General features: G+C 29.7%; 1 protein-coding gene across 12 annotated transcripts in view; it reads right to left on the bottom strand.

Moving 5' to 3' along the window:
- The window catches only part of LOC128988713 (calcium/calmodulin-dependent protein kinase type II alpha chain), a 194,549-nt gene that overhangs the window by 16,692 nt on the left and 163,240 nt on the right, over window positions 1-14,617 (bottom strand). For 4 of the 12 annotated variants that reach the window (XM_054410314.1, XM_054410348.1, XM_054410331.1 and 1 more), the window contains exons 12-13: window positions 11,797-11,886; window positions 6,035-6,094 (exon numbers count right to left, since the gene is read on the bottom strand). In XM_054410314.1, the coding sequence (XP_054266289.1) occupies window positions 6,035-6,094; window positions 11,797-11,886 (150 nt within the window). Of the gene's footprint in view, window positions 1-820; window positions 959-6,034; window positions 6,095-11,796; window positions 11,887-14,617 lie in introns of all 12 variants that reach the window. The other 8 variants (XM_054410339.1, XM_054410369.1, XM_054410352.1 and 5 more) reach the window with 3 other exon arrangements.

Here is a 14,617-nt window from a genome sequence, read left to right as displayed (position 1 = left end):
GTCCCCTATTAATACAATAATCACTCTTGTTCAGTCTCACCATAATCCGCATACAAAATCCACTGCAACTTTGGGATTATCAATAATGATGAGACTAATCGGAGTAAGAACCAGCTAAAACAGGAGTGGGCAAAGTAAGAACACAATGTTGTTCATAGATCAGAATTAGCTTACTTGGCTGCGACGGAGATGGCTGCAGACTTTAATTTACTGACAACCCTTGTATATAAAGTACAATTGGTAAAGCCTTGTCTAAACCTGTTGATTTCCAGCATTAAGGTTTCGATTTGATATTAATATCAACATTTCATTAATTAAGAGATTGAAACCAGTAAATGTCTAAAGTAAAAGTCATATTTAGGCTCAAAAGGTGACATACTTCCGATTTGTGATGTTCGTACATATTTTTTTATACGATTAGTCGTCCAAAAAAAAAATGAATAGTTATATTTTACTTTCCAAAGACTTGTTTTAAAAATTTTTCAACTCAATATTTTTTATTAACACATTTATTTATTTTGTTACGGTTTTAAGTTTATTTCTGTTGATTGGTGGAAATATTATGAGTTACAAAATATTTCCAAAGGTATCAAAAGTGTTTCCATTTAAAAGTAAGAAAACCAAAACAAAAGTTTATTTGACGAAACAATAAAAGAACTTTTCAAAACAAAACACTAAAATTAAAATACAAAATTAAAATTTAGGCCAAGAGTGAGTAAAAAACAAACAAAACAAACTGTAAAAAATATTAGTTAAAAATCAATAGATTTCAACACGAGTAATGATAGGTGTTAGTCTGACACTCGCACACGGTTTCTACCTTGGGCACCTTGCAACAACACCGACCCCAGGGTGAGGCCTGACTTGGAGGCCGAGGGCGAACCGAAGACTGCAGAGGGCTTGGTAGGGGGGAATGATGCGGGGGAGGGAGGGGGAGTGGCGCCCCCACCCACGAAGCCTACACACAACAACGGTGGCTACACTATAAGTGAATATACGATTCAACAAAAAAAGAAACATTGTAGCGTAATTTGTGGAATCCATGTAAATTAACCAGTTCCACTTGATCATTAAGTATATTTACATATCATACACATTTTTAAATATTTATTTGTGTATCTGTTTACTTTAATTCAATCATTTTTCCACCTTCAAATAAGAATCAGATAAACGGTCTTATTAGGTAGTGTATGCATTTACTGCCACAAATTTAAATAAAACCATCCATTGTTTTTTTTCCAACTGGTAACTGACATTAAATTTTTATTATTTTCGTACAAAATTTGAGTCATGCCTGGGTTTTGGGCATACTGAAAATTTGTGGCACATTCTTTTGAAGGACTACTCAGAAAAGTAAACAATTATTTGAAAAAAACAATATCATGAGCAAGAGTGAGACATTTATTATATTTTTAGCAGTGTAAACAATTTGAAATTCAAAACTAACGTTATATAATAACGCTCATATAAAATTTGCGGTCTTTAGTACTAATGTCAACCAACTAAATATAATTAGAATTTATTTAAAGATTCTCTTAAAGCTTGATAAACTCACTTTCAACATAGTTCTGAGAAGAGGAGGGTACACCAACTGATTCTAACATATGAAAACGTTTTGAGTTTGACAAACAATACAGTATTAACACCTGTTGAATGAAAATAAGAAGAAATGATAAAAGGTGATATAGCAGACTAACAACAACGGACTGACACAATTGCAGCTGTCACGATGAAGCTTTACAACTGTTCCTATATTTAGCACAGTCTTGCTAGGATTGTGGTGTAATAATAATGAAGCTGTGAAATTTAAATATTTTTCTTGTAAGAGAAAAGCCAACTACTCTTTTCCATCTCGCGAAAAAACTATCTTATAAAGAATTGAAAGTAAATGTAAATCTATATTGAGTAGCACAGCATTTTGACTAATTACACTTTTAATCTTAGACACAAACATTCCAAAATCATGTAGAGTTCAGGAATATTTAAATGTAAAAAGATAAAAGCATAAAGATTGACTTTCCAAAGAGGCACATTTTTGAACAACAATGATTGTTGAAATAAGAAAATACTGATAATTTTTCTGTATTGGATATACACTGAAACACTCAAACATCACATTTCATATGCATAGAATACATGAGATAGTAAAGTTTTGAAATGTAGAGAAGAATAAAACACATAAACCTAACACTTAACAAATCAAAAAACAACGGTTTAAGTGAGAAACACATAATTTATTCAATTTAACCATATTTTTTATCAATGTACCACCAAAATAGTGTTAACTTCCAATTCATAATTATAATTTATATACTGTATACCTTTATGTCTTGCAAAAACCATGGTAGCACCGGAAATTGTCAAGCAACGCAATCTTTCAACTGAACACAGAAGATTTGTTGAGTCAACTAAAATTTAAAAACTTGAAATTTGGCACAGTGTTTGAAATTAAAAAATATCTCATGAGGTCAAGTGGCATTGGTCAATTTTGATGAGATAAAATTGATCAATTAGTCATCCCTCATAATCAATATGGTCTGGTATTCGTATTCAGTTATCATGCGAGTAATTTACTGTAGCTTTTATTTCTTTAAATAAGGTTATTTAACAAACCTTTAGAGTTAATAACAATTACAACTATCAGACCATCTTTCTCAAAGTTGGAACTACACATCTCTTAATTAAATCACCTTGATTGTAAACTAAACATAGAGATAGAGATAGAGTAAAAAAAAACAAAAAAAAAACAGATATTGTCTAAAAATGTGATGGACATAGTGATAATGAATAAGAACGGCATAGGCTATCGTGATATGAATGTTATACATAGGGACCTGAAAAAATTCAGTTGTTATATACAGTTTTCCACTTCAATACGATAGGTAAAATTACATTTTTGACACATTTAACCTTATGAAGCTATAATGTAAGACTAAATTACTTACGTAATTCCCGTCACAGCTCAATAAAATATGTCTATTCAGGACATGTTTCGGTGTTAAAACACCATCGTCAGCTTCAGGTACATAGTGTAGAGTTGATCAGTTGTTAACATCGTCAGAAGAATAAATAAACACAGCACGGACACGAATAAATACATAAAACAGTTAAACATTTAAAAAACAGGCCTGTTCTAACAAAGATGACCGACCGCACAGGTAGCAAGGGACAGACTAGACCAGCTTATGCTTATCAGTTGTGTGAGAGAGAAAGAGATATTGGACAAGGATCAGCTGTTGTAGGATGGACGGAGTTATTGATGAGTGAATTAAAAAGTTCTTTTCCGTTCTTTTCCCTTGCTACCTGTGCGGTCGGTCATCTTTGTTAGAACAGGCCTGTTTTTTAAATGTTTAACTGTTTTATGTATTTATTCGTGTCCGTGCTGTGTTTATTTATTCTTCTGACGATGTTAACAACTGATCAACTCTACACTATGTACCTGAAGCTGACGATGGTGTTTTAACACCGAAACATGTCCTGAATAGACATATTTTATTGAGCTGTGATGGGAATTACGTAAGTAATTTAGTCTTACATTATGTCCAACAGCTCAGGGGCTACACACATGGATTTAAATTATGAAGCTACTTGATCTTTTGCAATATAATTTTGACAAATAAAAATAAAGGATATTTTAATCGGTTTGTTTAATGCTTAATAAATTGAAGCGAATTTAAAACAGGTTTTGAATTCAGATGGGTTTAATTAATAATACTATCATAACTTTGATGATAAATAACATCTTGTATAAAATATAATTCTGCCTAGTTGAGTTAAAACTACGCATCGCTAAATGCTTCATCATCTGATACATCTAGTGTCAACCAACAACAGAATGAACAGATATGAAGTAAGGTAAACAGTGAACAAGTATAACAAGAAACATAAAATGCTACAATGACAAATGCACGATAAGCACATGACTGATACATGATGAAACATGCATGCGGAAGTGAAGCATGATGCACAAGAACAGAGAAGAAGCAGAGGTTTCTTTCAAGATTTTTTAGAAAAAGATAGTTATGGAATGGTCAAATGAGCTGGTGCTAGATTTGAATTAGAGTGTCAGTTTTCAATAAAACCATGATTCAATGCATAAGTTTGAATTTTAAATAGAGTAATAAAACAGATTCGTGCAAATAAGAGAAATATTTTAATGGTTAAGCATGATTCCTAGGTTCATTGAGAATTGGTATGTTTCCCAGATAAGTCAAAGTGATTGGCCTTCGGACTTTGTCAGTTTTTTACAAATCCTTAACAATAGATCTAGGAACATAATGTAAACAAGAAATAATTTCAAATTCCATCTTATTATCTTAAATTTAATCGAAAAAAGTTCTGTTAAAAAGAATTTAACACTGCTAAATCTCTTGTATGTAGATTAATGATATGTTTAACTACATGATCAGTTAACGTTGTGTTTTCCTTAGTAATGGACACCTAACAACATTCACGGATATGTGGATTGCCTAGAACGTTACGGGAATTTGATGTAAACATTTGATTGTTTGGTTTATCTTTAATCAGAGTACAATCATCTGTGGTTAATTTATCCGAAAACTCTCATGTGCAATGTAAATAAATATATTTATAATCAAAATTGTAGAATAATCTTCTCACCTGAGGAATCTACATTAGGAATATCTTTGTTGTTAATATTCAACATTGGGTCAATATCGTATTATTGCAGAGTTTTCAAAAATTATAATACACTATGAAACTCAAAAGTCAATGAATTGAACAATACATTGGCAATATAAAACTGAAACAAGCAAGGTCTAAGCGTAAAACAAATTGTTTTAATTTTATTATTAAATTGTGACAAATACAGCCAGTAAGAATAATAAACGTTTCAACTTTCCCAACAGCACAAGCGAGTGATCCTGATTGGTTGTTTTTCAGCATGTTTTTGAGCAGCCAATCATAAACATTTAAATAATATGGTGATGCATCATCAAAATCCATTGATAAAACCATGACAAAAATGGATGATCGGGAAATGCACATGTACGGTACCGGAAAGCCTTAAACTAAAGTAAGACTAGCCTACAATAATCATATTCTAATATAAATAACTACGGTACAAAACCTATATTTTTACAAAATTCTTTAAAATAGATGTTAGCTTGTAAAAGTTTACGGATCATGCTCAGAACATTCAATACTGTAAGAGTTTGTCTGTGTAAGATGGAGGTTAAATCTTGTCTTCAGGTAAGTTAGACCTTCCTTGCTAGGAAGCTATATGGGGCTTATTTACCCTCGTAAGGTATGTTCCGTATATTATAAAAAAAGGATGGTTGAATAATAATGATTCAGTTGTGTGATATACATTATATTCTAGTTTTTATGGCTAAAAACATATTTTCTATTAAAAATTTATTCCGAAAATAATAAAAAAGTATACTTTTCAAATACATAAGTAGGTTTTTCAGTGATTTCGCTCTTGGATAAAATTGTTTTGATACAACCATACCTTATATTTTTTTATCCATTAGCTTCACAGTCACTGGATTAGTAAATATATGATATTAAAATGGTGTAAATTTATTGACACAAATGGGAGAAACCTTCTCCAGATCATCAAGTTATATCAAAAAGTTTTAAAATGTGCAACAAGCAATAAGGTGACAGAATCTATTCAGAATTGATAAAATCGGAAGAACATTTTAAATTACATTAAAGTTTTTGTGGTTACTGTTTAATATTACTGTGAGCTGAAAGGTTAGTACCTGAGGGTGCAATCTGAAATGGAAGCACGAGCATCCAATAAAAGAAAAAGAAATTAAAACATTAAAAAGACAATTTTTGTTAAATAAACCACAAAACAGTAAATACACCAAATAAAAATTTAGATAAAAAATATTTTTTAAATGTACAAACTTTTCTAGTTTAAAAAAATCCGAACTTATAATACAATCTGACTACTGCAGAAACAAGACATTTTTCAAATTCAAAATGAATATTCAAAATAATGTGCTCGCTCCCACCAAATCAGATTTTCAATTTGTTATTTTATAAAGGCTAGTAGATTTACCTTCAGGTTCTTTAGCAATGACGGTAGAACTGCGGTCAACGCCTCCTTTAACCTTATCCTCTGCGGGATAAACAAAGACAGAGAATAGCGTTTGTTCGTGTCAGTGGGAGGGAAAGAGACAGAGAGACAGATCAACAACTAAGGCAAAGGATGAGAAGCGACATACAGCATACGAGACAGTTACATATCAAACAGGAATCGTACTGTACCCAGGTTATACAGTGTTCAAAAGTTTGGCAATCTACTTTGTAAGGTCTCGTGATTTGAAAAGGAAGAGCTAAGGAGCTGAGGACACAAAAACACCACATTTTCTTAAGTACAGGTTGGGAAAACATCTCATAATTAATTTCAGCCTTCGGTTATAAAAATAATTTTACGCCATAGTTTACGATAGTTTACGCCATACTACTAAATCTGTACAAATCCTTATATATTTCCACCAACTAAAGGACTAAAAATTACTAGTCACAGCCTGTAAGAGAGGTTATGTTTTGTTTATAACTACTCATTGCCACCTAAATACAGTATAATCAGCTGATTGGTGTCCGGTAAAACTCATTACAGCACAGTAGTACATATGATATTAAAATGAAACCCATTTCAACCCAATGAAACTGGGCAATGAAACCCCATTTGAATAAGCTGGCGGCAAACAGCTGTTTTCTGGACTAAATCCTTGCGTGGGAAGTTCGTCAAAATAATGTAGTGTGGCGTAAAATAACTTGCAAGATACCCGGTAATTGCAAAGAGAGGAGAAAAATGAAACGGCAAAGTAAAAATTATTAAAAAAAAATACTGAGTTAAGAAATCGTAAGATTAAGGAATAAAATTTTTTTAATGGATATTTTACAAACAAAATGTTAGTAGCCTACATGGAGTACCACAAGGATCCCTTTTTGGGCCACCTTTATTAGAATGAACAACCCCAATATGACAGACGCAATTTTTACTGAATACCCATTTTTAATCAAAACTTAAACCCAATTTTTGCGGGTTTCGATATTGTCAAAAACTTATATTTAGAGGTAGTTCTTCGTAAAAAAACTATTAAAACTAATTACCAAGTACTAATAACCTAGTTAATTCAGAAAGTGTAAAAACATCCGAGACCAGTGGAGCAATTTATAGTGACTGATAAACATTTATGTTAATCTACAATGCTCTTTCCCTGTGACTTACAAAAATGTGTGGTTGATGCGTTATTTGACCCAACCAAATTTAACTGGTCAAAACACTTGTTTTTATACAAAAAGCTACATAGTTATAAAGCAGAAAACTGTTTTGCTAATAAAATAAAATTCATGATCAACGTTTTATCTTCAAACAAAAGATTCAAGGTAAAACTGGAGATGTTTAGATAACAATGGAGTTGGTTAGTTATTTTGTATGTACTTTAAACTCGTGTTATTATGGTAAATAAATAAAATAGTGACTAATCTATGCAAACGATTCACAAATTTGCATAAATTATTTGGCCGTCATAAAATGGGTACAGTACATTGCAGAGAGAATTATTTACATCGAGGTTATATTAAAGCAGAGTACACAATAAATACATGTATAATAAACAGCTTGGCAGGTCAGATCAATAGAATTCTACAATTCAATAGCACTTGATACAATTATACTGAAGAGAAATCATTTCCATTCTTATAAGAAAATATCACAATATTGAAACAGTTTCAAGGGTCGCTACTTATTTTTACTGGTTTGGGTATTGATATTACAGTTAAATTTATAAAACTTATTTGTAGAAGTTTATTGAACTTAAATTATCTGTATTTATTCAAACAATGGCACTCATAGGTTAAAACCAACAGTTGACTTGGAATCTTATAAATATATATTTTTTAATTTTTTTCATAGGTAATAATAGTACTGATTATAAATTTAGACCAAAATCAGTAAATGAAAAATGTATTTCCATATCGGTACTAATTTTTATTATAATTGTATTATCATTGTTAAAAGCATTGAAAATTTGTTTCCTTAGATATATTTGAATTATTAATAAACTTGATTCAAAACTCACATCTTGCATGTGTTATGCAAACACAATTTCTAAATTTAGATTTTTAAAAATATTTTCTTGAAAGAAGGAAATGTAAAAACACATTTTACACAACAGCTTTGAACAATACAGTAAATATTTATCTAGGAAAAATACATACTTCAGAACATGCACATCATATTTTGAACAAGCAATATCATTTGATAACTACAAAGCAATTTATTGTAAGCAGCATCGTACTTCTACAGATTTATCATACGTGTTTTAATTACAAAGTTTGCAACATGCATTAATGGACTTGGTCAGTTTTTATTTAGTAGATGATATGCCATCTAAAAGCGGAAAAAATAACAGCAAAAGATAAATTTAAAGTATGTTGAAAAATTTAATTTAATCTTTTAACGATATTTTAAAGTAGTAACTTCAAAAATTGTGTATATAAATAGACCTTAAAAGCAGTAATTTATTTATGACACGGTTTTTTACAAACAAGTAAATAAGGCCTTCAGCTGTTTTTTCCATGATTTAACGCCTTAGTTACCGATCATATTGGACCAAAAATATGAAAGTGATTAATAGGTCAGGAAGATTTTAAACTGTCCAATAATTTATTTTGTAAATGACCAAGTTAAAAATAAAATATACCTTACAAGAACTACAAGAATCACTAAAAGCATGACTTCAACAAAGTGAAATAGTAGAGCAGTATCAATGCAGCTATCAGTTGCGGCATTAACAAGCCTCTATCCAGTAACGCTAAACATTGTACATAATGAACAATACAATGCATACAATAAACAAACAAAATAATAATAACAAAGGGAAAAAAACTACTGTGAAAATGAGAACCATAAAATATATTTCAAACACAACTACTAACATATAAAATGAACATTCTAAAATTTGTTTACAGTTTAATTAACAATTCTGAAACAAGCCAACAAAAAAGTATGAAGAAGCTAGTTCTTGTAGTTGTTACTCATTAAGTAATTTTCATAATTTTTAACACCAAATTGTTATGTGTTGAAATTAGTAATGAAATATAACTTTGAAAATATTTCTGTAAAATACATGCAGTATACCTGCAGACTGTTCAAATTTCTAACTATTTTATTGAGTTTTTATTCAAACAGGTTTAAAATAAAAATTAATGTACATTTAGATTCACGCCTAGTATAATTAACAATGACTAAATAAACAAGGTGTTTTGTATAAAAAAAGTGTTTTCTACTCTTTTTCCAGTTTTTTAATGTTAAAATCAGTTTTTACATTTAAACTTAACATAAAACAAAAAGTGTTGTAAAATATGTTGATTTGAAATGTATGCTATTAGTAACAGAGTTTACTAAATTGATGTGTCCAATGTTATCTTACAGGAAATTTTTAAAGTTATTGCTCATATATCTTTATGAAGGATCGGTAATTATTTAATTCACTACTGGATTTTGTTATATTTTGTCAAAACAACTATTTGGAGTACCAAGTCAAAAGTTGTAAAGCTAGATGTAGATCAGTAGGAGGTGTTAGGTTCTTTTTATTAGGAATTTAATTAATTGAATAAAAACTCAATAAACAAACAGTTAATTTAAAATTCTGCAGATTTGGTGCACTGTGGTTTTTTTTCGGTTAACAAAAACCTTTTCTTTGTTTGTTTACTTATTTTTGCCTATGAAGTTAAAAAAATAAATAAAAATTGCATAAGTAGTATGCACAGTATTTTAAAAATACATACACAATGAGTCGAGCTTACACAAAATAAAAAATTATAGTTTACATAAAAAGGTTACAAACAATCGAGCTTTATACAAAATCTACTGTGCATTTGAATAAAAAAATTGCAACTTAGCATAGATACTTTTCTTAAATAATTAAGAACAGTAACTGAATTAAAATTGTTTTCACGAATAATTGCTTGTTTGATAATTGACTATGTAAGTATTTTTTTTAAGTAACTATTTTATAAAATTCTATTCATAATTTGGGTTGTAAAACACAATGAATTCTTCTTCCAATTAGTAAGAACAGAGTAATATTCTAGATTTTATGCTTTTGTTTTTCTTGACCTTGAAAACAAAGAGCAGAACCCACAATTTGAATCTGGAAACGCATTAAAATAGATAAATTTTAAAAATACATAAGCTTTTTGATAAAAAAAATCATAAACAATAAAAATATAATTTAGTTGTAAAAACGAAAAGACTACCTATTTTTGTAGAACTAAAAGCTAGGTAAAATAGAGTTTTATCATTGACTATATATACCTACAGGTATATATAGGTATAAGGTATATATAGTCAATGGTTTTATGTATGTTTGAAACGAAATAAGTTTATTACAGACCTCTCTTCCGTGCGAAAAGAAATTTATTGTATTACTTTGCAATTTGTACATAGTATCTATGACTGTATTTAGTAATACACTTTTAAATTACTATTACTTATCCATATAACAAATCTCACGAAGATTGGTAATAGCTTACAGGTTTATATGTTTGGCTTACATGGGTCTTGTTTTTTGCTAAAATATGATGTGATGTTCTTTATAATTGGTTCATTGATTAAAAATCTAAAATCAATAATGGTTGTACTACTGGCTCAATTTGATCTTACAATATCCTGCTGTTGCTGTCAATAAAAAAAATTGATACTACAAAGGCTCAAACCAACTGTGCATTGATTAGTAACATGCAAAACACACACTAGAAACATGCCAAATGGTGCGAAAGAGTGAAATATGAAATGTAGAAGTTCATTGGAAATGTAGTCATACCTCCTAAAACATAGAAACAGTTTGGCAACTAATCATATTATATTGAAGATTTAATACAGCCAGAAGAGATTATTAAAACCTTGTATGAATAATATTATACTTTTTAACTAAATAAGAAACTAGGAGTTCTTTCAAAATGCAAGTACATTGTCTACTTGAGTAGGTTATTTGGTTTATGAGCTAAACATAATCATACACATTTCTAAAACATAAGACGGTAGTAATTAAAACTCTTGTACTATTTAATGCTTGTGTATTTCAGGACAAGCTTGGACACGGTTGCTGAACTTGTTTTACAAATAGTAAGGCACACTTTTTTTGTTCTTTACAATCAGGGTATGTCTGCAGCTTTAGTAAAACCTAGTGAATTTAAAATCCGGTTCTTTTATGGTATTTAAAATGGCCAATAATATAATTCCATTATTAATTAAGATACTAACTAAAACAAAGTCTACTCAAAGCATGGAAATAAGAAAATTACAAAATTTGTAATGCGTTCTGCTGTAAAGATAATAAATGTTATGCAGCAAATTTGAACTGGCGAACAAGTTTTGAAATGTTTGGTAATTAGGACAAGTTTGGTTTCTTGAAGTTATTTTAACCTTTTATATACAAGGAAGGAACACAATTCATTAGTGTAGACACTTAGAGATCATTACCCTATTTGAAGATATTGCGACCAGATAAAACTTTTTAATAATATACACCAGCTAAACAGCAATAGTTTCTACCAGTCCTGAAGCATCGAAAGATCAAATATCTGGAGACCCAATTTAAAAATTGCTAGTCACTAAACTAGGAGTACATTTAAATATAAAACTACAGCAGTGTGGCCGAGGTAATGGGTTAACTACTGTAGTTCGGTTGAAGAAGCACCAAATGAAAGGAAATCGCAATGCTTCAACTTAATCATCGCATCTAACAATGACTAACAGTAACTAATGTGTAAGCCAGGCTGCGTTAGGCAACATACGTGACTTACCTTTGATGTCGTCATCCTCCAGCGTAGTACTGCTGTCTGTCGATTCCTTCACTTGGGACCCGTCACCCTTCTTGGTGATAATACTGCGACCTACAATCAACCAAGACGGGTTAAACATAAACACACACAGCTATCGACGTCAACAGTTGATATTTGTGTAGTTACTTCTCATACTTTTATATCTTAAACTTCTAATTATTCAAACATTAAGTCGCTAAAAGTTATACAAGAATATGCAGTTTTATGAATAAAATATTTAAATCTTTAAAATATTCACTTTTATTTTTTAAATCTTTAAATAGCTGATGTATAAACATTAGACATTATATATTCAGCGGCTGAAAAAACAAGTCTTACCTTTCACATGGTATTAAACTCTTACTAAACCATGTACAAACAATATATGTAATATGTTTCCTTAAGAGTTAATTTGTTATAATGAAACATCAAAAACAAACAATTATGCAAATATTTGCTGAAAACTGCAAACAATAATTATAAGAAAATTCGCAAGCATAGATTGTAAAATGTAAAATAGAAAAAAATGTTAAAAATTAAAACACATTGCTTTTAATATATATTATTATAACATCCAGAGAGAAATTTGGTGGAGACTTTAAAACCAAACGAATGTAAACACCAAGCATACTGTTTTGAATATGAGTAAATTATAAAATACTCATCAACAGGCAATATGGCATATCTTCAAAATTTCACAAAAGAAAGAGTTTAGATTATTGAAAATTTAGTAATCTACAACAAAGCTCAAAAATATAAGTAGAAAATAGTTCAATAAAATAAAAAAAAAATTCTTTTGTTACATGAAAATGCAAATAATAATAAATGTCAGAACATTTTGAACATGCTCATTCCAATATTGGATGTGATCAATACTCAACGATTAATCAATTATATATACAGTATCTGTAAAAATCACACTTTATATAGTGTTATAAATGAGTACTAGTAAAAAAATGTGTTACTTATTACAATATATACAATTTCATCAAATACACAACACTAAATAATAATAACACCTTTAATTTTGTTAATATACTGCAGCAACATGCCTCAAGCTCAAAATGCATCATGCTCTATTGATATATATACAACTGTTCATTGTTTAAGCTCTGTATACAGAGTTAGATTAAATGACTTGATATACTGTACATGTATTCAGCAATAAGGTATATCATCATACAATTTAGGGAAAATATTTATAACACAATATACACATTATTTACTGAAGTACAAGAGCTGCAACAATGAACGAAATATACAAAATAATGAATTAGTGTAACACCGAACCAGAGATAAAATTTTTTCATGACAGAGAAGGTAATTTTCAAGTCATTCAAACTTAAATAATGTGATAATTTAAAACAAAAATTAAGGTAAAAATGATTTTAGTAACGTCTGTTTGGTTCTTACCACTTTCTGTTCAGTAGAGAGAGAGAGGTAACCAGAGACAGATAGAGAAAGAGAGAGAAAACAAAGATAAACAACACGTCATCATCATATCATCATTATCATCATATCATCAATCATCATTTCATCAGGGACTATGGCTACTTGTGCGCTACTGCAAGCCTACAACTACAATTTCATGTGAGTGGCTAAGAGTAAGTTTATAGTTTCAAGATACACTTCAAACATTGTGTTTATATTCCTAAACAAACTTACAGATCAAATACACAGAGAATTATTTTTAATATATTTTGTTGTTAAAGACATTAAGGCATAGAAAACCCAATTGTTGCTCCTGCTTATATAAACCTATATAATTTGTTCTTGAAACTGGAGAAAATTTAGAAGTGAACTTGAAGCACAACAAAATCCCATCACAGTTAGCCACTCAGATCTAAAACTAAATCTAAAAGTTATTTACAAGGTAGTGCCACACACAACGTATTGTAACGATGTAACGTATATACAGTCAAGCAGCTATCATCACTCCTAGGGCATAACAACATGGGCTAGACGTCTAGACGGTGACGATGCACCTACTCTACTCATATATAATTTACTTTATGGTTTTTTTTTACAAAAAGAAATGTCGAAGTTAAGAAATACCAAAAAATATTTTAAATTGTATCTGATTGAAGTTTGATAAGTCCAAATTTATTGTATTAAATTACAGTGCATTACATAAGGCCATGTCGTCCTTAATGTTTTCATTATATTGTATTTCATTAAAAATCTTGTTTAAACTGTTTAGTTTAAAAAAATATATACAGACTACTATAAATATTAATACTGACACTAGTGACACTAACTACGTTTTGGAACGGGATCTTAGGTTAAACTAAATTTAAACTACGCAGTTTTAAAACTAATGATTAAATGCACCGAAGGTATTTTTTAAGCTGCAGGTAACTAACTGGCTATTGAAAATTCATACAACTCATATAGGTAAGTGGTTGTTGTAGTCACTAACCATGCAGCTAAGCAAAGGCCTTAAAGCTGTGGTAATATTAATAGAAGTCTATATCTATTATCTATCATACAAATTTGTCAATGGATCATTTACTAACCCTGAGTCATTTTATTCTTAAAACTTAAAATTTGTCTACTTATTAAACCTATAAGTAAATTAGGTTTAAATAGGCGTATGTTGTTATGATAAGATAAAACAATATCTGTCAAAATAGTTTTGTAAAAATAAAATAATTAAAGATTAGTAATCACTGTCATTAGTAACAATAAAAGAACAGTAATTATGAATAATTAAAATCAATAAGCTGAGAAAAAAAAATTTGTTTAGCAAAGATATTTTCAGATTTTTACCAAAGAACGTTTGGGTTTGAAGCCATGTTAAAAC

This window comes from Macrosteles quadrilineatus, unplaced genomic scaffold (assembly GCF_028750875.1).
Source record: "Macrosteles quadrilineatus isolate MER2022 unplaced genomic scaffold, UCM_ALF_1.0 Scaffold_1__1_contigs__length_201487025, whole genome shotgun sequence".
Lineage (NCBI taxonomy): Eukaryota > Metazoa > Arthropoda > Insecta > Hemiptera > Cicadellidae > Macrosteles > Macrosteles quadrilineatus.
Note: the sequence above shows the minus strand (reverse complement) of the source record. Positions and strands in the feature narration are given on the sequence as shown.